Here is a 26,583-nt window from a genome sequence, read left to right on the forward strand (position 1 = left end):
ATCCAAACAAAATCAGGTTGTCAGGCTTGGTGACAAGTGTCTGCTGTGCCATCTTCCGACTATAGAAAAACATACATAAGAGTCAATCTTCAGAGATTTTTCTAAAAAATTATTTTATGTGTTCTATCGGCATGTCTGTCTGGGCACCACATGTATTCCTGGTGCCACAGAGGCCAGAAGGAGGCATTAGGTCCCCTGGGACTGGGATGCAGACTGTTATGAGTTGCCATGCTGGGAATTGAACCCAGGTCCTCTGGATGATCACCAAGTGCTCTTAACCACAGAGCCATCTCTCCAGATGTTTTGAGATTCAGTGAAATTTGTTTCATAGCCATGACGTAGCTGTTCTGTTTATTTTAGAAAAGAACAGTACATGCTGTTCTGATAAAGTCAGGTGGTTAGTGATAGTTATTAACCTAACTGTAATCTAGATAACAACTACACTTGCTGCTTGTGTCTGTCTTTTTACCCTTTCAGTTACTAACAGGAGATCCTGAGCAGTTCCATCCACAACTGGGGGCTCATCGATGTTTCCACTTACATCTGACAGGTCTGGCTTTAAGGACATTGCATCTGTTACTACAAATAAGCAGGCAGTACCACTGCATCTTGATGAACTGACCCTGGTCATTATGGGATCTCTCCTTCCTCCTTCCCTCCATCCCTCCGTCCCTCTGTCTGTCTCTCCCTCCCTCCCTTCCTCTCCCTCCTCTCTCTTCCCTATTTCTAGAAATGCTCCTTGTCATGAAGTCCAATTATTGTGACATTGAATATTAACCTTACTCCTTTGTTTGGAGTCCATGTCAAATTCTATGGCATCTTGCATTTTTATTCAGTCTAATAGTCTCTCTCTTTAATTAAAATGGCACAGTCACTTTCACTGAATTCAGTTACTGAAGCTGACAGCTGCCCACCATCTTGCTGTTCCAGCTATTTTGTTTGTTTGTTTTTCTTGAGTCAAGTTCTCGCTATTTTAGCTCAGGCTAGCCCGGAACTTACACTCTTCTTGCCTCAGCCTTCCCAGGCCTTCAAGCATGAGCCACCACGTCAAGTCTGTCTGCTTTCGGCTTGGACTGCACATGCCCGGTCCCCCTTCCTCAGTCCTAACTTATTCTGGACAGCCGACAGCCGCTCAGTATTCCGTTTCATCTCCTCTAGGGCTTGTGACCTTTTATTTTTAAAATAGTAAGATTGTCATATACATCCTTACATTGACATGGCAATCCCTACTCCACATTTTCTCCAATGTATGTGGTATTTTAAGGATTTTATGAGAAGATTCCCCTTAAGCCCCGTCCCCATCTTCCATGTCGCTGCTGCTCTGCTCTGCACTACACTCTCCATAGAAGCACGATGCTACTTTTTCCATTAAATGACACCATTTTAAGAAATTTAGAAATGAGAAGGAACCCTTTTATCTTTACATTTGTTATTTTGGGTGCTTATTTCTAAAATATATGTTTGTCTCTACCTAAAATTATTTTTCTTTTAGCATGAAGAGTTGCTGTTAACATTTCTTACAGTGTAGGTATGATCTGTTGACCAGTTTTCTTGACTTTATTTGAATTTTTCTTTGTCTCACTTTACTTTTTTTGGTGAGTATCTTTGCTCCACTGAGTTTTTAATCACCTTCTTAATGATGTTTCCTTTTTCTTTTTCCTTCTTCAATACCAGGGCTTGAACCTCCAAATCTTTTTCAGATCTTTAAAGATGCCATTCCATTGAACTGTGGCTTGTTTTTACTATGTCTAAAAGACGAAGTCAATGGATTTTATCTTATTCTAGCATGAAATGCACTTTTCCCTAATTTCATTTGTGTGCGTGCATGTGTGTGTTGGTATATGTGTGAACATGAGGGTGGAGGCCAGAGGACATCCATGGGGTCAGTTCTCTCCTTCTAATTGCCTTTAAAGTGTTGTCTTTAACCTTGGGTCATCTGAATTTGATGTGCCTAGGACTGGTTTTCTTTTCCTTACTAAAGTTTATTTGCATGTGTTTATCCCCCCCTCCCTCGTCTATTTTTCTTCTGGAACTCAAACTTCCCATCCATCACCTCACCCTTTAGAGCCTGTCACTCAACTTTCCCCTCAAGTTCACAATCATTTTTCAGACATGGTGCCGGTCCCAGGCTAATGGGCACTATCTGTATTTTTATGATGTGCGTCTTTTCCTTTGACATCTTGGACAGCTTTACAGCAGCAACTTCAAAATCTGATCACCTGTTGCAATGTTTCTGTCACCTCCTGATGTGTTTCTCTTGTCTCCCCTTGATTGTGGGTTTTTCCTGATGTTTTTCACAATTTTTGATCATGAGATGAAATATTTGGGGAATGGCTACATTTTGGCATCTTCCATTAATGAGTATTGATTTTTTATTTTGGCAAGTGTCTAAATTATTGGCCATTTGGCCTGGTCCTTTAGAAGTTTGTTTTTATAGTGAAAGCGGCATCCTGCCAATGCCTACCTTCCCTGAAATCTCCTTTCAAATACCACACACGCTCTTTAAGGTTTGTCCACCACAGCTAGTCAGAGCCTGGCACTGAGCTCTCCAGAAGCTGTTATCTGACAGGCTTCAGTGAGTATGACCAGGCACAGGATTAGCTATGCACATGGCCAAAGACTTCAGAGGATCTCTATTCAGATCTCCAGAGCCCTTTCTCTGAAGACGACTCTTCACTACTCTGCCATACAAATTCCAGCTGTCTTAGCACCCTAAACTACTCTTTGCCTCCTCAGCAAACAGACTGACAGTCTCTGCTGAGCTTTGCCGCCCTCCACAATAATTCTAAGAGTGTTTCTAGGCACGAAGCCAGGAAATTCTGGAGCTATGTATCCCAATCTTGTGATGCCCATTTCCATTTTCTGAAAACAGTCATGTTGTATTTTGTCCTATTTTATACTTCTTTATAGTGAAAGATCCAAGCTGGTACCATTAGAGCTGGTGGCTGGAGGAAGCTCCTAGCAGCCGTAGCTCAGCTTCCTTATATCCCCTTTGTACTAAGTCCATTTGTATCACTGCAGCTATGGTGACTTTTATATACAGATTTCCAACATTAACTTAAGAAAATTTTCAAACATTTATAAAAGCATATATAAGAGATTATAGAATGAATACCACCTGTGTGCCTACCAACTGGAGCCCACAAATAATATCTCCTAAATTTCCATGCTCACCAATGCATCTCTCTAAATGGCTGCCCATTTATCCTCTTTCCTGGTACATTTTTTAAAGGTAATCTGAAGCCGTTAAAATATTCAAATATCATAATTTTTATTAAATTTAAATATCAATTCTTTTTCTTTTTTTTAAAACAGGGTTTCCCTGTGTAGCCCTGGCTGCCCTGGATCTTGCTTTGTAGACCAGGCTGGCTTCAAACTTGCAGAGATCTTCCTGCTTCTGCCTCCCAAGTGCTGGGATTAAAGGTGTGCGCCACCACCGCCCAGCTAAATCTCATCAATTTTTGATTAAATTTTTTCTGTGATTTCTCTACACTTCAGCCATGACCAAAGCTTACCACAGGCTCTATCTGCAAGGACCCGGGTGACCTGAGTTCTGCCAGTCAGTCTCTCCTCCCATGTCTCTGCTTTCCCAAGCCTGCAGGTCCCCAGTTCCTGCCATCCCAGCTTCGTTTAGTTTCTCCAATGTCTTCCTTCTTCCCACTGTGCAGCCTGGATGGAAAGCTCAGCCTCAGCTGCCTCTCCCACCCTGCCTGCCTCTGGGAGCCATTATTCATTCTTCAGTTCTTCAGGGTGCTTCTCATACCTCAGCCATGCATCCATTGTGCCACAGCACCATTTCTCCTGCTCCTCCTCTTAATTTTTTGTTTGTTTGTTTTTTGTGTTTTGAGATAGGGTTTCTCTATGTAACTGTCCTGGAACTTACTCTGTAGACCAGGCTGGCCTCGAACTCACAGAGATCCGCCTGCCTCTGCCTCCCAAGTACTGGGATTAAAGGCACGTGCCACCATTTGTCCTTCTTTCAAAGCATTTCTAAGAGTTTTTCATCATAAGCTTGCCCTGTTAATTAAGCATGCTTCATAAAGACAAAAACTTTTTTAAAATCACCTTTCTATATGGCTCAGGTTGGCCTTGAACTCATGATTCTCATGCCTATGCCCGTGCTTGAATTGCAGCATGCACTACCGTGTTCAGGCCTCTATGAACTCATTATAGTACCCAGTGTCGAGCATAGCACTTGGCAAATACATCTCCCTCTGTGCAGGCACTCAAAAATTACTCAGGAGATAAACAGAAACGCCATTCTTTTTATGTAGAAGGAGAGAATTAATGTGACTCTAACCAGATTGTCACTTTTTACTCATCTGTTATTTGAACCAAACTAGATGGTGCAGAAGTATTTAAGGGCCATCCTTCAGCACTGTCTCCAGGCACAGTCACTCTGTTCCAGAGAACTAAAGAAAACTCATCCAGGAAACCCTGCAGAGACAGAGCATTGTTTCCCATGGTTCTTCTGGATGCCCAAATCCATATTCTGCCAATACTATATATCTATATCTCATTTGTTTCTCAAAGATACACCTATAAATTGCAGGGTTTTTAATTAATTTATTTTCAGAAAAAGGATCTTTTTGAAGACAATGTATCTTTGTGGATTCAAGGCAAACAACTTACCCCTCTCCCCACCATGTACCCATTCCACACACTAGGCAACAAGGCTGTCTCTTGTGCTGTGAGATCTATGGATGCTGTCTTACTTAGGCAGAGGGGAGATGTGTGCTTTGGATGCACACATGTGCAGAAATAAAATGAAAACCCAAGAAGAAACAACTGCTGAACCGTAACACGGAGAAGTTCCAGATTCGGTAGACATACTATCTTTGTGTATACAGCAAGCTGCCCTACAATATCTGAGCCCTGAAAGCAATTTTCTAGCCTGCATAAGAACAATGAACAGGAGGAAAAATCTAACAGAATATGGCAGTAACATCTTAGAGACAGACATCAATATGTTTTTCACAAGAAGTCAAATTATTAAACTCATAAACATCCTTTTCATTGTGGGAGGCTGTGAATGCCACCAACAGAATAAGGAACACATGAAAATTATGGCTTTAATTTCAACTATTAAGGTATCACCAGTTTTGTGAAGAGCTGAGTCCGTGCATAAAATCACAGTAACGAATTCTATTCCCCTAAGGCTCAACAGTCTGCTCTGCAATACTGTTGCCCTCAAGAACCTTTTCCCATCTCCTGAGCTGTATAAACAAGATGAGCCCAGGTGGAGAGGAGATCGCTGACAGTCTGATCTGGACACAGTTTTCCATGAGCAAGATGGATGCCCAGGAGGTCACATGAGGCCAGTAGTGCCTCCAAGGTCCTCAGAGGCCTTTGCTAGGTGTTATCAAAGACAATGTGGTCAGGAGCAGATGACAGCCACAGCTGACAAGTGAAAGCGCTCTACCAAATCTGTTTCTAGAGCCTGGCTGCTGTCCACTGCTGTTACCAGGGAAACAGACGTCAGCTTGATGGAACAAGCATCAGCAAAAACTTTTCTCTTACCTCGTTTCCACTGATCCAACAGCCATTTCTATGGAAACAGCAGCTGCCAGCCAGCCACAGAGAGGTTACATTTACTTGTTAATGTCAGGTGTGCCTACCAGCCTGTGCACTTCTGGGGGCCAGGGTACCCATAGCACTAGGATTCCTTTGTCAACTGTGCAACAAGGACGCTCAATGCCCAGAGTAGACATGAACGTTTAGCTCTGTTCTTTACTAGAAAAGAGAAATCTGGTGTTTTTCCATAAAGCCAAATTGGGACTTAATTTCTTAACTTTACCAAAGGCAAACCAAGGATGTTCCTAAAGGACTATGGCTTTTTCTAGTACCCCCAACCTCAGCATCAATTCCACTCACAACATGACCTTGAAGTTCAAGAAGAAAGACACCCAGCTATGAGGCTGGGTTTTCCAGACAGCCTCATGCAACCAAAGTGAAATTATGCAAATTTTTGGAGTCTTGCTTCAAGTGACCCTCAGAGATACCCTGGAGAGTGCTAACCACACACAGGAGGATAACCTAAGCAGAAGAGGTCTGTAAGGAGTTTCCCACCATCCCCCTTCTAAGACAAATTCTCATCATGTAGCCTTGCTGCCATACAACACACTCTGTAGACCAGGCTGGCCTTGAACCCTCCTAGAGATCTGCCTGCCTCTGCTTCTTGAGTGCTGACATTAAAGGCGCATTTCACCATTTGTGGTTTAGGTTTCCATGTACCTTATTAGTCATTTGCCAAAAGAGCTTTGTTGTCTGAGACATGGATTCTCATTAACTCAGTACATTACATTTCTACTCTCCAAGGTGGGCCAATGGTTACCTCAGGACCCCGTGTTATCCCTCTTAACTTTTCAAGCAGTTTGACTTCTTTCCTAAGATGCAGATCTGTCAGAGGTGTGGACACCTGAGGGGATTCTGCCATTCACCCTCTGTCAGTGCATACTGGTAGGGAAATTTAAATTGTCGTGAAAAATATGTAGATCAACTATTCCCAGAGCATCTGTCTTCACTCAGAAAATAGCCACAAGTGACACCTCCTCCTCCTGGTGCATTCTGTCCCACGAGCCAGTATTTGAGAAGACATCAGAGATCCCCTAGCTCGAAATTCCATGAATATAAACGAAGCCCAGTCTACCTCGCCATGTTGTAAGCCTGACTCTATTCCGGCACAGCACAGTCTGCTGTCTCCCCGTGACATCATCACCTCCCCTCCCCATTTGCTCTGTAGACCATTGTTCTTTATTTGAGGAAGCCAAGGCTTCATGAAAGTAGCCATGCCTTGTCTTTGTCTATGCCTGATAGTTTATGTGTTCAGAATAGTCTAGGAAGCCAGTTTCAGAAAGAGGAACTGTTTTGAAAATTGCTCTTGCTCCCCCCCCCCCCATATTTTGCTTTTTATCCAGTTTGCTCCTAAACTCTTCAAATCGAGATAAACAGGCCTGGTGATGGGTAATCTCGAGTGTCAACATGACTGGACTTGGACTGTTCCACAGGCCTATCTCTGGTCTATCTGTGAGGATATTCCCAGAAAGGCTTAACAAAGGAGGAAAACCCCACCCTGAGTGAAGATGGCACCATCCAGAGGCTGGGGCCACAGCCTGAACACACCGGGAAAAAGCAAGTTTGAGTCCCTCCACTTCAGGATGTGGACGGGATGTGACCAGCTGCCTCAGGCTCACTGCCAGACCTTCCCATCACGGTGGGCTGCATCCTCTCAAGCCACGGGCCCCAACAAACCCCTTCTCCTCCAGGTGCCTCTGCCAGGAATTCTGTCACTACAAACAGCAAAGTAACTAACCGCGGCCTCCATCGGTAGAAAATTTGGGAAGTGATTTTTAAAGAAGTCTGTGGCTTACACAGACACAAAATTAATTTACAGCCAAATGGTTCCGAAGTAATAGACACACAGGCTTAGTTTACATTCATTTTATGGCCTGAAAGTGAGCTTATGAAGAACATTTATTGCCTGACAACATACAAGGCCTGCTTCAGAAAAAAACAAAACAAAACAACAACAAAAAAAAACTATTTCAAATATTTTTGTGAGATGTTAGCAAAAAGCCTTGAATTCCCAGACCAGTGACAAACGACTTTAACCTATTATTTCAAGCAGGTCCCAGGAGGGAGCTTACATAGTAATATGTAAACGATTGCCTCCCATCATTTGCATACTTTTAGAACAAGACATTTAAACATACAATATAGCTTTGATTTCTCACTAATACAAACCTGGCTTGGCCAATGGCTATTATTAGCTGGCTTAGAAAGGCTGGCTTATTCCAGATCGCCTATATATTCTTTCTAGAACTGACAGTAGCCCCTAAGCGGTCTACATTCTGTAGCTCTCTGAAGGCTCCCTCCACAAGACTGGAACCAGCACCAGTTCCATGTGCAGACACACGGATGAGGACAGTCAGCTCAAAGAGGGAATCTCGAGTGTCAACCCAAATCACACAAGTGCTAAAAGGCAGAGAAGACACAAATTGTAGTGATTTAAGCTGGTGTGCTTGAGTACTGCCTTTTGGGATGTCATCCCTACCACTGATGCAAAGGAAAAGAGTCTTCACCACATATAATGCCAATAACAGTGACTTTAGTCTGCATACAAAATAGTTTATAACTGACAAAGAACTCCTATGCCCCATGGTCATCTCCTGCTGGCAAGGAGTGTGGTGTGGGGTGTGTGTGTGTGTGTGTGTGTGTGTGTGTGTGTGTGTGTGTGTGTGTGTGTGACAAATAGCCTCCTGGAAAAATGCAAAAATTCTCCTCTTAAGAACTTCCACAGAGCCCCCTGGGCTATCCCTACTTTCCCAGGGATGGGGTGGAGGAAGCAGAAGGAGATCTGTGAGTTGAAGATAGTGAGTAAAAGCCTAAAAAGCCTTCTTCACATGGCTCTCCATTCATTTGCTGATTTCAAGCTACTCTGGGAGGCAGGGGGCAAGACAGGACTATTTCTGTATTAGGAAGAGGAGGCTAAAGATCAGAGCCTAAGAAGTCTCCCTTGCTCACTCAGACCTCAGCACCACAAGTCTGGCAGGTGGGACCTGAAGTAGAGAAGCAGGATACCACCCAGGGGTACCACTGTGCCCTGGAGAATTTCACGGCAACTCTGTGAGACCAGGCACTGGGGTGCCATATACACTGAGACAAACCTTGAAAGTGCCAGGATTTAAGGGAACAGCTTAAAACCAAGGAGTCCATGTTGCTAACAAGCCAGAGTGAGAAGCTAAGACACATCCACTACCTGGACTTCAGACCTAACAGGGTAGTCTTTTCAGTTCTCTGCCCATCAAAGGACCACTCTTTCAAGGACAACCAAATAGTGCGCCACAGCACTAGCTCCAGGCCATTCCAGCTCTTCCCACAGAGCAGCATCGAAGAGATAGTGTCATCTGCACCCAAGCTCACAGAGCATGCCATTCATGAGCTTCAGTCTCACCTCGAGAAGGAAACAAAACGAAACAAACAGCATTTTCAGAGACGCAGCCTTCAAATGCCTTAAAAATGTGCCAACGCCAAGTCACCTGTGTAGATTAAGATACAACAGGACGCTGTGGCTATTTGTAAAGGAAGGAGCCATAAACACACAAGTCAATATTTATAAAGGGTTAGCATCCAGGCACCGTGGTGTATGCTTACCATCCCAGCACTCTGAAGACCGAGGCAGGAGGATGCCACCAATCTGAGATAAGGATGTACTGAACAATGAGATACTGTCACATACACACACACACACACACACACACACACACACACACACACAGGCAAACAAACAAAGGGCTCAGTGTCAGACATATCTGGTGTCACTGTCACCTAGTGAGTCCATATTATAATGTCATCATGCATGAGGTCTTGACTGACCTAGGATGGGATGCTTGGAACTCAGTGCTTTTGAAATCACATGTTGGTTTGAAGTCCTTCCGGCTCTATAACACCTCTACAATTAAAGTAACAATTCTAAATTTGCTTAAACAACAGCCAAAAAAAAAAAAAAAAAAGTAAATGGATAAACGAGAGGGCAGAGGCAGGCAGATTAGTGCGGGACCCTCAGAGGTGGTGAGATGGTGAGGCCTGAGGACCCAGGCACTCTCCACTTGAGGGCCTCCAGCTCTCCTAGAGACAGCACTTGCTGTACAACTTGGGCTGCAGTCTGAGGCCAAGGCTGGAGTCTGTAGCTCAGACACCTTGGCACCCCAGGCCTCGGGCCCAGAGCCAGGCCATCATCAGGAACTGGAAGGATGCTAGCAAAAGAGCTCTGCAGATCCAGCTCTGACTCCACTCAGAGCCTGGTTCAGCATTTCTTACCCAAGCGGCTTGGCAGGTTAGAGGGGAGGAAAGGGAGTGTGCACCCCCTAGGAGTCTGAGCAGAGCATGGGCTGACAGTTAACATGACCAGGATGTCTCAGGTTTGCTTTCTGACATCAAAGCGTCATCTGCTTTCTCCTTCATAGTTTTCTTTTAATATAAAAATAATGCCTTTCAAAACCTTGTTCTTTTTCTTCAAGGTACATTTCAGTAAACTGCTTGGTGAGGACGTGTGCTGTTTTTAACCCTCTAGCTTGGAGTCTCTCCTACAAGGCTTCACGTTGAACCCCTGTCATTATAATGGGATGCCCCTGCCTCCATCTTCTGTTTTTAGCTTTCTTAAACACCTCACGATTTGGCTGGCTTGTATCTCTGCTTCATCATGCTGGGGCAACAGTTCCTGCTCAGAGAGGGGAACTAAAGATAAGGCACGTCACTGGCACTGTTAAAATTAGTGGTTTCCATGACCTTCGTCAGTTTAGCTGGGTTCAGGAGACATGGGGCGCCAAGGAACTCACAACACAGTTGCAGCTGCTGGCCTTGTTTGGGTAGTTCCTGTGGCAACGTTCCTCCAACTATAACTGCCTCTCTCACCATGCTGACCCCAACTTCAGGCCACAGAGGCTCAAAAGGAGGATGGTCTTGTAGCTGGACATGGAGGCTCATGCTTTTAATTCCAGCACTCAGAAGGATCATTTGGAGTTCAAAGCCTGTCCAGGCTATATAGTGAATGCTACACTAGGCTGGACTACAGAATTAAGACCCTATGTCAAAAATGAAAGAAAGAAAGAAAGAAAGAAAGAAAGAAAGAAAGAAAGAAAGAGAGAGAGAGAGAGAGAGAGAGAGAGAGAGGGAGGGAGGGAGGGAGGGAGGGAGGGAGGGAGGGAGGAAGGAAGGAAGGAAGGAAGGAAGGAAAAACAAAAATAAATGATAAAGTCAGGGAGGAAGGCTTTTAAAGTTTACAGTCTATAGACGGGAGCTGAGGTGGGTGCTGGGTGCTGTACCCTCAGTTCAGTCCCCATGCCCTGTTCCTCTCACTGGTGGAGAGAGGGAGACACACTGCTCCTGAGCCACTTCTAGATAAGGGACTTTCATGATGGTGTTTTATGGTGCAGAACTGACCCCACTCAACCCATGGCAAGGCAGGTATGGAGGAATGTGAAGGAAGGAATCCAGATGGATAACTGGGCTCTGCCTTCTGCTCTGCAAAAGACAGCATCTCCAGAAAACATGAAAAAGCTGACTTTACTAACTCAGCATACAGGACGACATCATGTCTGAGATACAGCCTCTGAAAGAGCAAGATAAACTCACTTGGGACCAAGTCTATCAGTGTGATTTTCTGAGAATTCCTGGGCTCATTGCAGTGACTAGGGCCAGAGGGAGGGGGCATGGGTACCTGCTGGGCTGCTCAGGGCAGTGGCTGTATGCTGGAAGTGATTGTGTGTATGAATTGTTTTGTTTGGAGTTAAAAGTTGGCTATTTTATTATTCCTTAAAATTTCAAATTGTACTGACTGTAAACATTAGATGTCTAATTCTTAAGACAAATCATTTTTAGTAACCTCACTTAAAACTGAATACAATTCTTAATTAGATATTTTATCTTAACTATAATGCAACAACACAAATAGAATTAAATAAGTAAGACTCTAATGACAAGAAACCCATAGTATTTTTCAGGCCAAAATCAATCTCCCACTTGGGGAACTGCTTTTTTTTTTTTTTTTTTTTTTTGGTTTTTCGAGACAGGGTTTCTCTGTGTAGCTTTGTGCCTTTCCTGGAACTTGCTTTGGAGACCAGGCTGGCCTTGAACTCACAGAGATCCGCCTGGCTCTGCCTCCCGAGTGCTGGGATTAAAGGCGTGCGCCACCACCGCCCGTCGGGAAACTGCTTTTGAGAGAGCCCCCAGCCCACTTTGATGGGGGTACTCCACTGCCTGGGGTACCTCAGAGATGTCGAGATTCACATCTACTCACGGGGCCTTTGGAATACCATCTCCCACCACAGTAGGGCTCAGCCCCACGGCCCACGGCTCTTCTCAAGCCCTTCTCTCCCCTGAACCTAATAAACAGAGGGTAAGTACAGAGGCAGGCATTAAACAAGGCGAACTTTTAACATAGCGACCAAAGGGTGGGGGCAGTAAAGCCCCAGGGAACATGTGTGTAACGGCTGAACATCATTCTGTATTAAGAAAACATGAAAGCTGAATCAGAGGCACAGCTCATGCCGTGACAGAGTGACCAGTCAAGCTACTCAGGTGTCCCAACCTCGGGGAAGGCGAGGTTTGAAACTGCTGGGTGCACTAACTAAACTGCACTAACCTTGTCTTTACCAGAGACTCTGAAACACCACTATTTATAATATGCTGAGCGTGACTAAAGAGGGCCAGGTCATGTACTAATATAATGAAACCCACAAGAGATCAAAGTCCCTCTCTGGGGGAGACCAAGGCTAGGAAGCCTTTTACTTGCTTGGGATTCACCTTTAAGGGAAAGATTTTCATTAAGTTTAACAGTGCTTGGCAAGCGTCAGAAACACAGAATCTCACAGACACATACAGGCAGAAAGAATCACAGTTCAATCCAAAAGCAACACACAGAGGGGACATCAGAGTCCAAAGGCATGCAGAGAAGCCACCGGAGAGCAGCTGGGAGACACAGAGCTGCCTCCCACGTGGTAGCGGGAGGGTGTACAACAGGAATCCAACTGCTTACCCACTAAGGACACCAAGAACCAGGTTAAGGACGAAAAATGAGCCAAGGATGATCAGACTAACAAAATACACCCATGGCCATTCCCATCCTATCGCATCATTTACCTGTAAAAATGTAAGGAGATCAGTTATCAGTAATCCATTTATAAAGAACAGAGTCCCGGTTGCAGCTGCAGGACCACTCAGGGCTTTGGTTGAAGGTTAATGTTCTAAGGGAAGGGCTTGAATGAGTGGGGGTCCTTGTACTGTTTTCCTCAGGGTGGGGCAAGCCCTAAGACTGAAGTCTTCAGGAAGGGACTCTCCAAAGTCAGCCTAGACTGCTCCTCTAGCTACAGTTTTGTGCCAATTAATAGGCATTGTATTTGGATCCAGATCAAGAAAGCCATTATAAATGTATCTTATTTTAGGACAGACAAAAGGCCGAGCAAGGGAAATTATTTAAATCCCAAGCAACAATACTGATTAATTCATTCCTGGTCAATAATTTCTCCATGGCTTTCTTTCATGACAGCTGGTGTAGTTCCAGGAAATCGCTTGGTTTGGGAAACCTCAGCAGAAGAGGGACCAATACAAAAGAGTACCCACCCACTGGCCCCTCTAGCAAAGCCTGTGTGGTCTTGGCAACTGTCCTCAGGACTCTGCTTTCAAGATGAAAGAGATGTAGCTTACCCGCTCAATACACCAAGTACAAGATTTAGTACGAAAAATGACCCAAAGATGACGAGACTCACAAAATACACCCAGGGCAATTCAAATCCCATAGCATCATTCATCTGTAAGAAACAAGATGGGCTCATAGGTGTGGGTTAATAGAATCTAACAAAGAGAGAGGGTCACATTAGAGAGAACATTCTATACATTGAATTAAACATTGACTTAACTGAAATCAGAGACAGCAGCAGCCAGCAGACATTCATTACATATTCCCAACACACACAGGCACACAAGCATGCCTGCACACACAAAAGAAGACTCATGGAGGCTTCAGGCCAAACATCAGGTCCTGGTCCCAGGCAGGGAAATGAGCTGAGATCTGGCTCCATCCCAGGACCCTGTCCTGATGAGCATCTTCCAGGGGAAGGCTCAGTAGAGAGTAGAGCTAGTGTTCTCCTGGATCCTCAGGGCTGCTCCACCCCAGGTGTTAGCCCTAGCTGCTTTTAAAACTGGGTGGAAGTCTTAATTAGAGAGTCAAGCCTGTTATATGTGACTCTACAAACTCTTAAGAAAAAACAAGAAAACAAAAACAAAAAACTAGCTGGGCATGGTTGCACATGCCTTTGATCCAGCACCTGGGAGGCAGATGGACCTCTGTAGTTCAAGGCCAGCCCACAGTGAGATCCACTCTCAAAATAAATAACTATGTCTAAAATAACTACCATCTATTTGAAGGTAATCATCCCATCTATCTACCCAAGGATGCCTGGCCCACCTTGGACTTGGATTATCCAAAGCCATGAACACAGTACTACTAAATAAACATGGAAACAAGACTGTATTTCTGAGATTAATAGCTGCCATGTGTTTGGGATGCTTTGGGAATGGGTTTCCTCTCTCAGCTGCACCCACTAAAAGAACCTAGCTTGAACTGCAGTCTTCTCCACCCCAACTCTGTGACCTGACAGGTGTTCAAAAGGCCAGAGAAGCAGCTGACTGCTCACTCAGGAATGGCCTTCTTGTCAGGTTTGGGAGTAAACTTCACAGAGGTGTGTGATGGGTCACAGCTGGATGGAACTTTCCAGCAGCACAGGTCGGTGTTCAGTGGGACAAACTCTTCTTTGAGGAAGGAGATGTTAGGAGGTTAGCAATCAGTAATAGAGTAAATGGCTCCAGGCCCTGCTCTGCAGGAGTGCCCTGACTCTTCAGCCAGTCAATAATCCAGACAGGCCAATCACTCTTCCTGGCAGGTGCAAACCCTTAGGGTTTTTAAGCCCTGTGCCTTTTTGCACATTATCTGCTTCCAGGTTTGAGCTTTACAAAAAGAGGCTCATGCATTTCACAATGTTTGCCTCATGCAGAAGCCAAACAGGAAAAGGGAATATTAGAAGGCAAAAAAAAAAAAAAAAAAAAAAAAAAAAAAAAAAAACCTAACATCTGTTGCTAAAGTCTAGGGAGAGGGCATGAACTCCCCCATGAAACACCTGTTCAGCCACATGAAAACCGATGTGTTTAATAGAACCCCATCCATCTGCACATTGGCAATTAGAGGAATGAATGAGCCAGGGCCATGGCTCCAATTGTTGATCTAATTAAGTTGGATAAACTAATTTCAGCAGGAAGGCAGAGGGTAATTCTTCCAAAGCAACTACACCACCAAACTTATTTAAAAACCCACATATAGGGGGATGAAACAGGCTGCCTGGTGTGGCAGACAGAGCTTTGGCCTTGGATCGACACCTGGGACAGACATTTCTAGCCTCTGCTGGAGCAGGGTGTGTACATGGCAGAGGAGAGAGTGACCCAGGACAGGGCTCTCATTAGACACCTTACTCTTGAGACTGGCAAAGTCTGCTGACCAGGCCATCTGCCCCACCTGCCCTCCTGAGGCCTCAGCAGCATCTGAGGCAGGCTGTGGTGACAGCCGCCATGGGAACATCTCATTTAAGAAATGAAGACGCCTTTGAATTTCTTGGGAGGTAGGTGCTTTGCAGACTTGCATCTTCTCAAGTCACTGTCACCCAGAAGGACAGCTGAGGAGGACTGAGGGGAGGCAGGAGCTAGACACAGCCAACCGGAGCATCTCCTCTCTTTGCCAGATGAGAAGAAACTTAAGCTCTGGGGCCAGTCTCTCTCACACACCTGCTGCAGAGCTGAGTCCTCAAAGCTGATCATACACATGGGGGGTCACAACTTCTGGGCTGGTTCCCCAAATATCCACATGGAAAACATGTTATCTGCTCAGGGCTGCGTATCTGTCTGGATGTTCTCCATCAACAATGAAGACACCAGCATGAAAGAAAGACTTGGATTTAGATTAATTTTTAAAGTATTTATGTCAGTCTCATCATAGAGGGCCACCTGGAACCCAAGACAATTTTCTATTTCACTTCAGTTTTCTCTTATTTTACTTATTATTTATTTGTTTGTTTGTTTATATATTTATTTGGTTTTTCAAGCCAGGGTTTCTCTGTGTAGTTTTGGAGCCTGTCCTGGATCTCACTCTGTAGACCAGACTGGCCTCGAACTCACAGAGATCCACCTGGCTCTGCGCCCCCTCCCACAACAACCCGAGTGCTGGGATTAAAGGCGTGCACCACCACTGCCCAGCTTCTTTTTTTCTTTTCTTTTCTTTTCTTTTCTTTTCTTTTCTTTTCTTTTCTTTTCTTTTCTTTTCTCTTCTTTTCTTTTCTTTCTTTTTTTTTTTTTGTTCTCTTATTTTAAGGGCTTAAGTGCCCATGTATGCCTCAAGTTAAAGGAAAGCATAAGGGTTTTTGGTTTTGCTAACTCTCAGAAAATGCTGGAGTGCCTCAGAGCATAGACTGTGGGAAAGGCAAGCGTAGCTGCTTGGGCACAGAAGAATTTCCCAGGTGTTTTGACTGAGAGGCCCTGTCAGGGGATCAGTACTTCTAACTAAGGTCTCTCAGCCAGCACCTCCACAGCCCTGTGCACCCCTGAGGAAAAAGCTTGGTGCTAACAAGAGGCTATAGGGGACTCAGATAGCACTCTCCTAAAACCAATACTTTGCCATTAATTTGCTACATTCAAAACATTTCCTCTGAAGCAAACAAAACCCTCAAAGTTGAAGGAAAAAAGAGCATGTCTATAAGATGTTAATTGTGTATCTTGTAGACAAGGGCATGAAAACCCAGAGGGACCTCAAAACCTCGTCCAGCTCTTTCTCTGCCCTGCACTATTGTCTCTATGGACATCTGCGTGAGCTGAATAGCACTTGAAATACGTTGGTGGAGCTCACTTTGTGAAAAGTCTACAGAATATTTCCCCAGCAGCAGTTCATGATCCCAATTCCCCCATCTCCAAATAGCTCTGCTCCAGGTGTGCCTTTATGCCAGACATTTGCCAGAAACTTGAGAATTATGACCTAAGTGCACTGAAGAACACAGGCTAAATATAAACTTGTCTAGATGCAAAGGCTTTGTCCACCATATACAAAACCCTAAATATTGAGACATTTGTTTTCAATTGAGATTTAAAACTGAATTTCCTTTCTCTTCCAAGAGAGTTGATAAAAATACTCAGACACAGCCCATCTACACCAGGGAGGCAATGGGCTCAGTCCAGTGGTTCAAGAGTGGCAACAGTCCTGTGTATTTGTTGAACACTCACTCTAGGCCAGGCTTTGTGCTGGACAGAGATGGTCTGTTCTAGGACACAGCTGTGTGGCTTCCAGCTGACTGTGGCCCATAAAGTATTAGGAAAGTTTAGTTCCTTGGCTCCTGCCTATCTTTATGATGAGCTAATAAATGTAATCAACAAGTGATTAAAAATAATCCTGATGTGTTTCAGACAGTAAGGTCTTAAAAGAACACTCTAAAAGACATTACTCAGCTGCCCTCTAGTGTTACAGAAGGATCCATAAACCACTGGCAAGTGGAAGAATAAGCAGGAAAGCATACTGGGTTCCAGTCTAGGCCAGCTGCCCCTCAACTGTGACCTGAAGACCAAATCTACTTGGTGATCACATGCCTGCAAGACCTAACAATTTACTCATAAGCCCCTTATTAAAAGGGTCACAGATCTCTGCCCTTAATCAAAGACTACCAACACTTGTTGGAAGACCCTGGGGATGCTCACCGGTCTCTTTATACAGCACTGTCTCCATCTTCAAAATCTCAGCTCTGCTATGAAGTGATAAGAGACTAGAGTAATGTTGAGGAATTACATGTGCTCCCCCATCATAATAAAGGTGTTATGTAATTCAGAGGATGTAATTAAATTATCTAATTATTAACTATGTTATTGTCATAGCAACAATAAAGATCATTTCATTATCACAGGTGATACTTAAAAGTTCTAAAAAAAAAAAAGTAAATGGAAACTGGTGTTTCTGGGTGTATAATGTTTTCTCTTCTTCGGTCACACACTCCTGAAACTTTCTCTGCATGGTAACAGCACAATTACTGTGAGAGAATTGATATGCAAAAATATAAGATAAACTAGAAAATTTTCCATTAGTCAAGGCATGTTGGATCGTCATCTGGCAACTCACCATGACAATAGAGAGAAGACAAGGTTGGGACAGTCACAGACTTTTACTTTAAATAAAATGAAAAAAACTATTCTCTCTTGTTTGGGGGAGGGAAAAGGCAGAGCTTGGGCTTTGGGGGATGATGTGGCCTATTTACCAGTCATTTCATGGGAAGGTTGGGACTGAGGTTTTGCTCTGCTCAGGAGCTGCAGTTTAGGAGTCAGGAGTGAAAGCTAACAGTTCACCTAACCCTGGAGCTCTGTGGCTGACAATGCCTGTCCTTCCTCTCCATGGGAAGGTATTGCTTGTGGCTATAATTAACATTGTGTCTACAGATACATGTGCACAGTCTCTCTCTCTCTCTCTCTCTCTCTCTCTCTCTCTCTCTCTCTCTCTCTCTCACACACACACACACACACACACACACACACACACACACACACATTCCTACAACAATTAGAAAAAGGGATGAAGGACAAACAAGTTATAACAAGTTGGTGATGCTCATTCTCCACTTAACAGAATATACAGTCGACCCTCAGTATCTGCAGGGACCAGTCACAGCCAAAGCTGCTGAAACCCCTTTGATAAATAGCACAGTATTTGCATATTACCTATCCACATGCCCCCATATTCTTTTAAATCATCTCAGGACTATGTTTAATTTCTAACAGCATGTGAATAACCATTATACTATTGTTTAGGGAATAATTATAAAACAAGTCTGGACATAGTCAATGAGGATGCCTTTTTCCCTTAAATTATTTTCACTTGGCATCTGGTTCAATCAGACGTGGATTGGACCTATGGATGGAGGATCCATAGATACAGAGGGCCGGCTGTATAGGACAGTCCACAGTCTCACAAGCGTAGTGTTCACCGGTGAAGGGAAGCAAACCCATGGCTAAGCATCAGATGGTGCATTCTCTGAAGGTAGAGAGTGATAGGAAACACTGTCACGTTTAGGATTTAGAAAACTGTCAGAAGCCGCTTCTCCGTTTCTAAGCCTTTTAACCAAGAAGCTGCCTAGTCAAGAAATACTGTTAATATCCTCTAAAGCAGTGGTTCTCAACCTTCCTAATGCTGCAACCCTTTAATACAGTTCCTCATGTTGACTCCCCAACCACAAAATAATTTCCTTGCTATTTCCTAACTGTAATCTTGCTACTGTTATGAATCATAATATAAATATCTGATATTTGATCCCCCCAAGGGGTTGTGACCCATAGGTTGAGAGCCACTTCTCCAAACTATTAACTGTTGGAATACTAGTTTGACGAGATTTGGATTTGGGCTCAAAATCTACACATTACTGTATTTCCCAGCAACTCATCTACTATGGGGTAAAAAATATTTCTACATTTCTGTGAGCTTTACAAATTCTGCCTATACACAAAATCACTGGGGGAAATGGCTGCTGTACTTTATTTACAGTCAACCTTCCTGGTTTTGCCAATGAGAAGAATCAGACCCTAGTCACCAAGAGGTTAGTCAGCGGTTCAAGGGTCAACCAGCCCTACACTTTGACTCATCTACCATTCCTGCCAGAGCACTTTGTTTGGCTCAAGGGAAAAAGTGGAGGCAAGACTTGCTCTGGCCTGGCTGACAGTGATGCTGGGCTTAGGTGGGGGGAGTGGAAAAGGAGAAAAATTAATGGTGAGCTGTGGTCTCCGAACATTATGGATGCATGAAAGGGGCCTGGCTTTGTTCCCCACCTTCCCTTTAAGATCTAGTAAAATAATTGCCTTTATGTATAGACTGGGAGTCTAGGTGCCTCTTCCTTAGGAAATGTTGCTCTAGATTGCTTAGTTTAATCAGGACAGCCATGGCCTCCAGAGTTCCCAGAAGGGATTAGTGGGCAGGAGCAACCACAGGTAAGAACAAGTCCCCCAGCAGCACTGGGGAGGTGAAGGCCTCCAAGGCCAGGAGCTAACACCAAGCAAACAGCCTTCCAGTGCTGGGGCATTCCACTAGAGCAGGGGGAGGGGCTCACCAAGTGAAGAGAGGGCCTAAGTCTGCTTCCCTTCACAAAGAACTGACCTCCAGGGCTCCATTCTCCCCAGCCAACTGCTCTTGCCAAGGGAACAACATGCTGTGAACCCCCCTGCAGCTGCTTACCCAGTAGAGCACATCTGTCCAGCCCTCCATGGTGATGCACTGGAACACAGTGAGCATGGCAAAGGCAAAGTTATCAAAGTTAGTGATGCCTCCATTGGGGCCAACCCAGCCACTCCTGCACTCTGTGCCATTGGCGGTACACTGGCGTCCATTCCCTGAGAACGCACATGGAGCTGGGTCCTCTTCAGCTACGATATCTACGGAGAAGGAAGCAGAGGACCATTGAGAAGGGAAATACCAGGACTCTTGCTAACCCAACACCAGCACCTTTGCCACCTCAGAATCTCAACTGCCCCAGCAAGCTCCACTCAGAACAGCCCCTGGCCATGGAACCCTGTTTCTTCTCAACACCCATCACCCATGGCTCTGCACTCACATCTGCAGGACCTTTCCTGGGCTGACAGAACCATGGTTTCCTGCTTTGCCCCGTGCAGGGCCCCCATCTTATCTGCACATTCCATAGGCAATCAGGATGGAAGGAGAATAAAGTCCCGTTTATCCTCAACACACTTGACACACAAGGACAGAACAGATGGGAGGAAACGGCTCAGGAGACCAGCACCTCCCCCAACCAAAACGTTTTCATGTCTGGTTAATAACTGCTGTCGCCACTCACCTGAGTCAGCAAAAAAACATGTTTTGTGCATTTTTCCAATAAAAAGTTCCAATCCTATAATAGCATAGATGATAATTACAAATAATACCAAGAGGGCTATATGAAGGAGAGGGACCATGGCTTTTATAATGGAGTTCAGAACAACTTGTAAACCTAGGAGAAAGAGAAATCCATTTGTGAGTTAGGAAGGCACTTCAAAGGTATCATGAATATAATCCCGAGTGACGCTTGCTCTGTTTATGACATACAGCACTAAAATGTGGAGCTATTTCAAAGCTGCTAATTAATACTAAAGCCTAGATACGAGATGAGATAAAAAGAGATTCTTAAAGATCATTTAATCCAACTCCTTCACTAGACAGCTGTGAAACACTAAGGCCCAGAGAGGAGTAGCCAGTAATAAAATTATTTATTCACTTATGTATTTTTATATACATTTAACAGGAGCACCCAAATATGCAAAATATGGGTAACATAAAGATGAATTATACAAAGCCACTCTCTCAAAGAGGTGACAGTCTAGAAGGAAACATGAGAATTTAACACAAATTACTCTCAGGTAGCATTCAAACACTGTACAAGAAACAGCGATGGGAAATTCAAAAGGAATATAGCGCTGGCTCTGAGCAGGGTGTGGCCAGAGGACCTGAGATGGTTACCCTCTTGTCTGAGCCTGAAGATGGACACCCACAGTGTGCGCTGGGGTGGGGTGTCATCACAGCTAAAAAGGCCATCAGCACAGAGGCCACAGTCAAGCTACACTGGGTTTTGAATTTGGGTTTGGAATCAGACCCGAGTCCCCCATCAAATGTTGCCTTAGGGAGAGCAAGTAGACTGCAATCAGCTTAAAAAGCAGAAAGGCTTCCCAGCCCAGCGCTTAGCGGCTTACACTCTCCCCACCGCTCAAACATCAGCGTCTACATGGTCCTCACTCCTTTTCTCTCTCTTCCCCTTCTTATTTTCCAAGGTTTATTCAAAGACAGAAAGAAAGAACAGAAGAAGCTAAGCTACTTAGAGTTAAAACAAAGCAGCTGCCGGAATAAGGCAAGAAAAAGGAAAGAAGCCCCAGCAGCTACAGCTGCCTGTCTCCCCTGGTAAGCGTGTGGGAAGAGGCAGGGGCCAGGCAGGATGGGAAGCTGACAAGGGGTCTTCAAGCCCAGCAAGACCTGTCTCCATAAAGCTTTCTTTGTGGCTAAAATTCGAGGCCCGTCTTCAAATGTTCAAATGGGTTCTTTTGAAAACAAGACTAACATGAATTTTTAAATTTTTAAAGCTTCATTTCTTGCAGGCAGTAAATGGGGGGCGGGGAGCATTGGCTCCCATATACAAGGGCAGAGTCTTTTGGCTGCTATTCTGACATTTTCTTTTCTATTTTTCTGTCTTTAGACATGGATGAGGCCATTCTAAGGCACTCTCAAAGTCTGCTGTAGAGAGCCATTTGTCTCGGGAACGTATTTATGTCTAGTGGAACTACTGTGTTTCCGATTGGCCAAACTCCTGAGGTAACATCGAGTTGTATCACAAACTGAGCACATATGCTTTCTTTACATTTAGCTCCTTAGGACATCATCAACATGCACACCGAGAAGGCAGGAGAAGGCTGCCATGCCTGGGCGAGGATTCCTGGTCTGGCCCTGTGCAGCTTCTCATTAGCTGTGAGAGTTCAAAAGTCACTGCCTCCTACTTAGCCTCACTGAGATCCTCTGAAAGACAGTGACAACTGGCCAGAGAGTGTCCAGTGCTCTTCCTCATTTATGGTCTTGGATTCTAGTTTTGTTCTTTCTTTGGTTTAAGACAGGGTCTCACTATAATGCCCTGGCTGTCCTGGAACTAGCTCTGTAGACCAGGCTGGCTCCAAACTCACAGAGATCTACCTGCCTCTGCCTCTCGAGTGCGGGGATTAAGTGTGTGCACCACCACACCTTGTGCCCTTAGGTAAACAGTTACCTGATAATAGAATGTGGATGGACAAAATTCCACAAATCAATCAATCTCTCTCTCTCTCTCTCTCTCTCTCTCTCTCTCTCTCTCTCTCTCTCTCTCTCTCTCTCTCACACACACACACACACACACACACACACACACACACACATACACAAATATAATTTTAAATAATAATTTTTTTAATGTGCTGGTGGGAAGGCTCCACAGGTAAATGAGTTTGCTGCCAAGCCTGATTATCTGAGTCAAGGTCAAAGGAAAGAAATGACTTCTTCAAGCTGCCCTCTAACCTGCACAGTATGTGCCATGACACACATGCATGAATACATGGGCGTGTCTGTGTGTGTGTGTCTGTGTGTGTGTGTGCACAAGTAACAAATGTAGTACAGTTGAAATATAATTCCACATGACTCAATTATGCCCCTGTGGAATGCACTTGCCTTTCCCTTAAGGACTATCTACTCGGGTGCACATGAAAATTACATTCTGTGAAACAGCCTCAACCTTCAGGAGCAAGAAGACAAAGATTTTTAAGTATAGCCAAATGTTCCTGGGCATTTTCAATGATTTCGGGGGCTGGAGAAGAAATCACCAAGCCCACATCTGAAAATAGCATGGCCTGCAAGTCCTAATTCCTCTCTCCCAAGCCCATTTGGATCTGAGGCAACTATTGCCTGACAAAATCAGCTAAAAGATGGGCTGAAGGTCAGAGCCTTTGTTTCTCTCTGGTGACCTGTGAGAGAGTAAGACACAGAGCAGCATAAACTCAAATAGCCTTGTGTCTTAGAGGAAGGAAGAGCAGGAAACCGTTCTGCAGAGTTTGTGGAGTGCTAACCTTTCTGTAGAAACCTCCTTAGCCCTAGGAGCCAAGGCCGAGCCTGGCCAGTTCTGAGAGTTTTCACTGGCAGGGGCCCCTCATACACACGCGAGCCACAGTTCCGTGTCTGCACGCAGCACACGCCAGAGGCAGGCTGTCCTGTCATTTGCTCTTTAGGGGAAAAAGGCTGTTGTGGTTACTTTGAAATTAGATTAAGCCGTGACGACTAAGTCTGAAAGAGCACATTTGCTCACCAAGCCTCTTGTTTCATCATGTTACACTTAGCAGTGCCAGCCATTGCCAAGGTATTTCTATTTCTCTCAATTGCTTCCAGACAGTTCTGTGGGTTTTGACTTGCACTGATCTTTTTCAATGAAAATAAATGAACCATCTGGAAAAATAAGTACACTTAAAACACCACTTCCTACATTTTAAATGTTAAATTTGGAAATGTAGTATTTTTTTTTTCCAGAGGAGTTTGGTGCGTTCTGAGTGCCTAAGGTTTATTAAAACTTCATGAAGACAGTCTGGGAGGAGAAGAATCAGTGTTCTGATGGCTTTATGAGTTGTGGAAAGCGGGTGTAGCCAGCAGTCCTGTATCCTTGCTCCAGCTGAGTAGCCCACCCCCTCAGAAGCACTAGTACTAGCACAGATGTGAGTATGTCTACACTCTCATGGCCCCAGAAGATACAGTCTCACCCATGGCAGAGCTCGTGAGGCAAAGGCCAGGCAGGCTTCCTCAGGAAGGAGCTTCCCTCCCAACCCAGGTGAGCCTCAACGTGCCCAGAAGTCAGAGTCAGAAGTCAAGCAGGGGCCAGTCACTGACCGACATGGTAGGGTCCACTGGAAGGCACCACTCCCTCTCACACTCCTGCTAGGGTCTTCCATGGTCTCATGGGGTTCTCATACCACCATCACACAGGGTAGTGCTATGCTCTATACACAGGTGTGCAAAGTGACAGGTTCATTCCTCTTTTCAGAGAGGGACAGGTGTCATCACTAGTGGTGGGGCCCATCGGAGTCTCCAGAAGCCCAGCCCCCACCCATTGCTCCCTACTCAGAGCCCTCCAACTTCAATAATGCCATCGCTTGTAGGTGAGGCCGCTTGGGAAGAAAGCCACAGGGCACCATCAGAGTGCAGAACTGGACAGGAAACGAAGAAGGCCAGGCCTCCTACTGCCTCCCAGTCTCTCTTCATGAAGAAACTTCTGAAAAGCCATGGCAATAAGCACCATCCGCTCCTCTTTCAGGAATGTCCCAGAGAGCCAAGGAGATGGTGCAAGTCCTCCAGCATCAAGGAAGGCCGCCTACTGACTGCTGCTGGGCCCTACCAGGCACAGGGCAATTCACCTCAGAGCACTGGTTCCTGAGCCCGAGACCCACCCAACAGGGGAACAGCAGTACTTCTAGGGGGCAGGAAGCAAATGTGCTTACTGGGCACTCCTGATACAAGTCGAAGTGGTCTTAACACTCGGAAGGCACGGAGGGCTTTGACATCAAAGCCTCCCGATTTGCCACTAGAGTGGTTCCCGCCTTCTGTTTCTTTGGTTAATTGTTCCAAAATTACACTAAACAATCTGAAAGAGGAAGAGAGAAACACATGTTAGTCTGTCATCCAGGTAAGCAATATAGGGTGATAACAGCAGTTATTTTTGAACAAGCGCTAATTCTGGGCGCCTGCTAACTAAATACAAGGAAGCTAAATAAAGGCAAGAGCCTGGCCACGGAAGCCCAGCCTGCCCTAATACCTGAAGGACCTCTGACGGGGTCAAACAAAGCAATTCCCAAGAAATTCCCAACAAAGCAATGGGAAGCAGGGACTCACTGAGGCTCCCAAGAGAGCAAAGGGCACTTACTGCCTTCAAGACAATGGTCTTGGTGGCTGTGCTTTCAAGCCCAAATTGTACTTCCCATCCGCCACCACGCCCACCCTCACAAAAGCCTGCTCCCACCGCATCATGGAGACCCGGTGATTCACATGTGGAAACAAAGGTGACAGGAAAGGCTCATTGGCTCAAGGCAGAGCCACCAGTGGCAGAGCTAATGTTTGAATCCAGGTGCGTTGTTGAAGAGGTTAAGATGTAGGCTCCATGAGGGCAGTGAGTTTTCATCTGTTCATTTCGTCTGTTTTAGCTCCGTTCCTAAAACAGCTCCTGACACAGACGAGGTGCTCAAGAAATGTCTGGACCACTAAATAGACGACGACTCCAAAGTCCCACATCTTAATGTGTTACCCCTCTCCCAGCAATGTCACTGACACCCGCCCCCTGCAGCCTCTTTGAGGTATTTGTCAAAACACAGTGAATCACGGACAGATGCCAAGGAGCTGTGGGATGCAAAGGTTAAAAGAGTCATCTAAGGGAAGGCATTAATATTGCCGTTTTCCCTTCTGAAATGTGACTGATGTTACAGCTGGCGGCAAGGATAAGTTTGTTTTTTTTTTTTTTTTTTTTTCCTACTCTTAGGCTTTTCGGATAACACTATTTTTGGACAATCTTCTCATTTGACAGTTATTTTTGCCTTTTTAAATAAATATTTATTCTTTGGAATGGTTGCTCTTTTTTTTTTTCCTGAGTAAATAATAAATTTGCCCATTGCAAATAGCATTAACTCTGGCCAATCAGATTGTGGAAATGATTGGCCCTGCAACAAAGAAAAGGTTTCTAAAGTTTAATTAGCAGCCAAAACAGAAATTCTGCCCCTTCCTTGACAGGCCTCTGGGTCACCAAGACACTAGGTCCATAAAACACAGGGTGGTCTGATTGTTGGCCTGATTGGGCACAGTGCTGTGACTCAAGGGCATTTGTTTTAATAAGAGAACAGCAATTAGGAAGGGCCCAGGACAGGGAACAGCCAGGTCTCTACCTTCTCAAAGCTTCTGATGGGGAGCTAGCTTGAATTCCAACTGGGGAAAGTGATCAAGGTTAGGGCAACTTTTCTATTACGTTGGCTTTTTAAAATGACTGTAAACTCCTGCAGTGAAGCTAATGTTAAAAAAAAAAAAAAAATCTCTCTGTAGCTGGAGAGCTTCTCTCCAGGTGCCACCAAGCCCTGTTAGTCCAACAACCCATTTGTAAAATAAACACACAGACATTTATATTATTTAAACTGCTTGGCCATTAGCTCAGGCCTGCCATTGTCTAGCTCTTACTCTTATATTCAGCCCATTTCTATTAATCTATACTTTGCCATGTGATTCATGGCTTACCAGTACCTTATCTCTTTCTTCTCATGGCAGTGGCTGGCAGTGTCTCCCTGCCCCAGCCTTCCACCTCCCAGAATTCTCTTCTCTCTTGTCCCGCCTATACTTCCTGCCTGGCCACTGGCCAAACCGCATTTTATTTATACAGAGCGATATCCACAGCATCTCTCCTCCAAAAACCAAGTTCACAGCTTCAGAGAAACCAAGTAAAA

At 44.8% G+C, this 26,583-nt stretch overlaps 1 protein-coding gene across 12 annotated transcripts in view; it reads right to left on the reverse strand.

Annotated features, from left to right (window-relative positions):
• Cacna1d (calcium voltage-gated channel subunit alpha1 D) overlaps positions 1-26,583 on the reverse strand; it is a 307,097-nt gene that overhangs the window by 120,478 nt on the left and 160,036 nt on the right. For 8 of the 12 annotated variants that reach the window (XM_036198994.1, XM_036198989.1, XM_036198990.1 and 5 more), the window contains exons 5-8: positions 24,604-24,746; positions 20,412-20,564; positions 19,796-19,992; positions 12,536-12,639 (exon numbers count right to left, since the gene is read on the reverse strand). In XM_036198994.1, the coding sequence (XP_036054887.1) occupies positions 12,536-12,639; positions 19,796-19,992; positions 20,412-20,564; positions 24,604-24,746 (597 nt within the window). Of the gene's footprint in view, positions 1-12,535; positions 12,640-13,203; positions 13,308-19,795; positions 19,993-20,411; positions 20,565-24,603; positions 24,747-26,583 lie in introns of all 12 variants that reach the window. The other 4 variants (XM_036198995.1, XM_036198991.1, XM_036198992.1 and 1 more) reach the window with 1 other exon arrangement.

Source organism: Onychomys torridus, chromosome 9 (genome assembly GCF_903995425.1).
Source record: "Onychomys torridus chromosome 9, mOncTor1.1, whole genome shotgun sequence".
NCBI classification, from domain to species: Eukaryota; Metazoa; Chordata; class Mammalia; order Rodentia; family Cricetidae; genus Onychomys; species Onychomys torridus.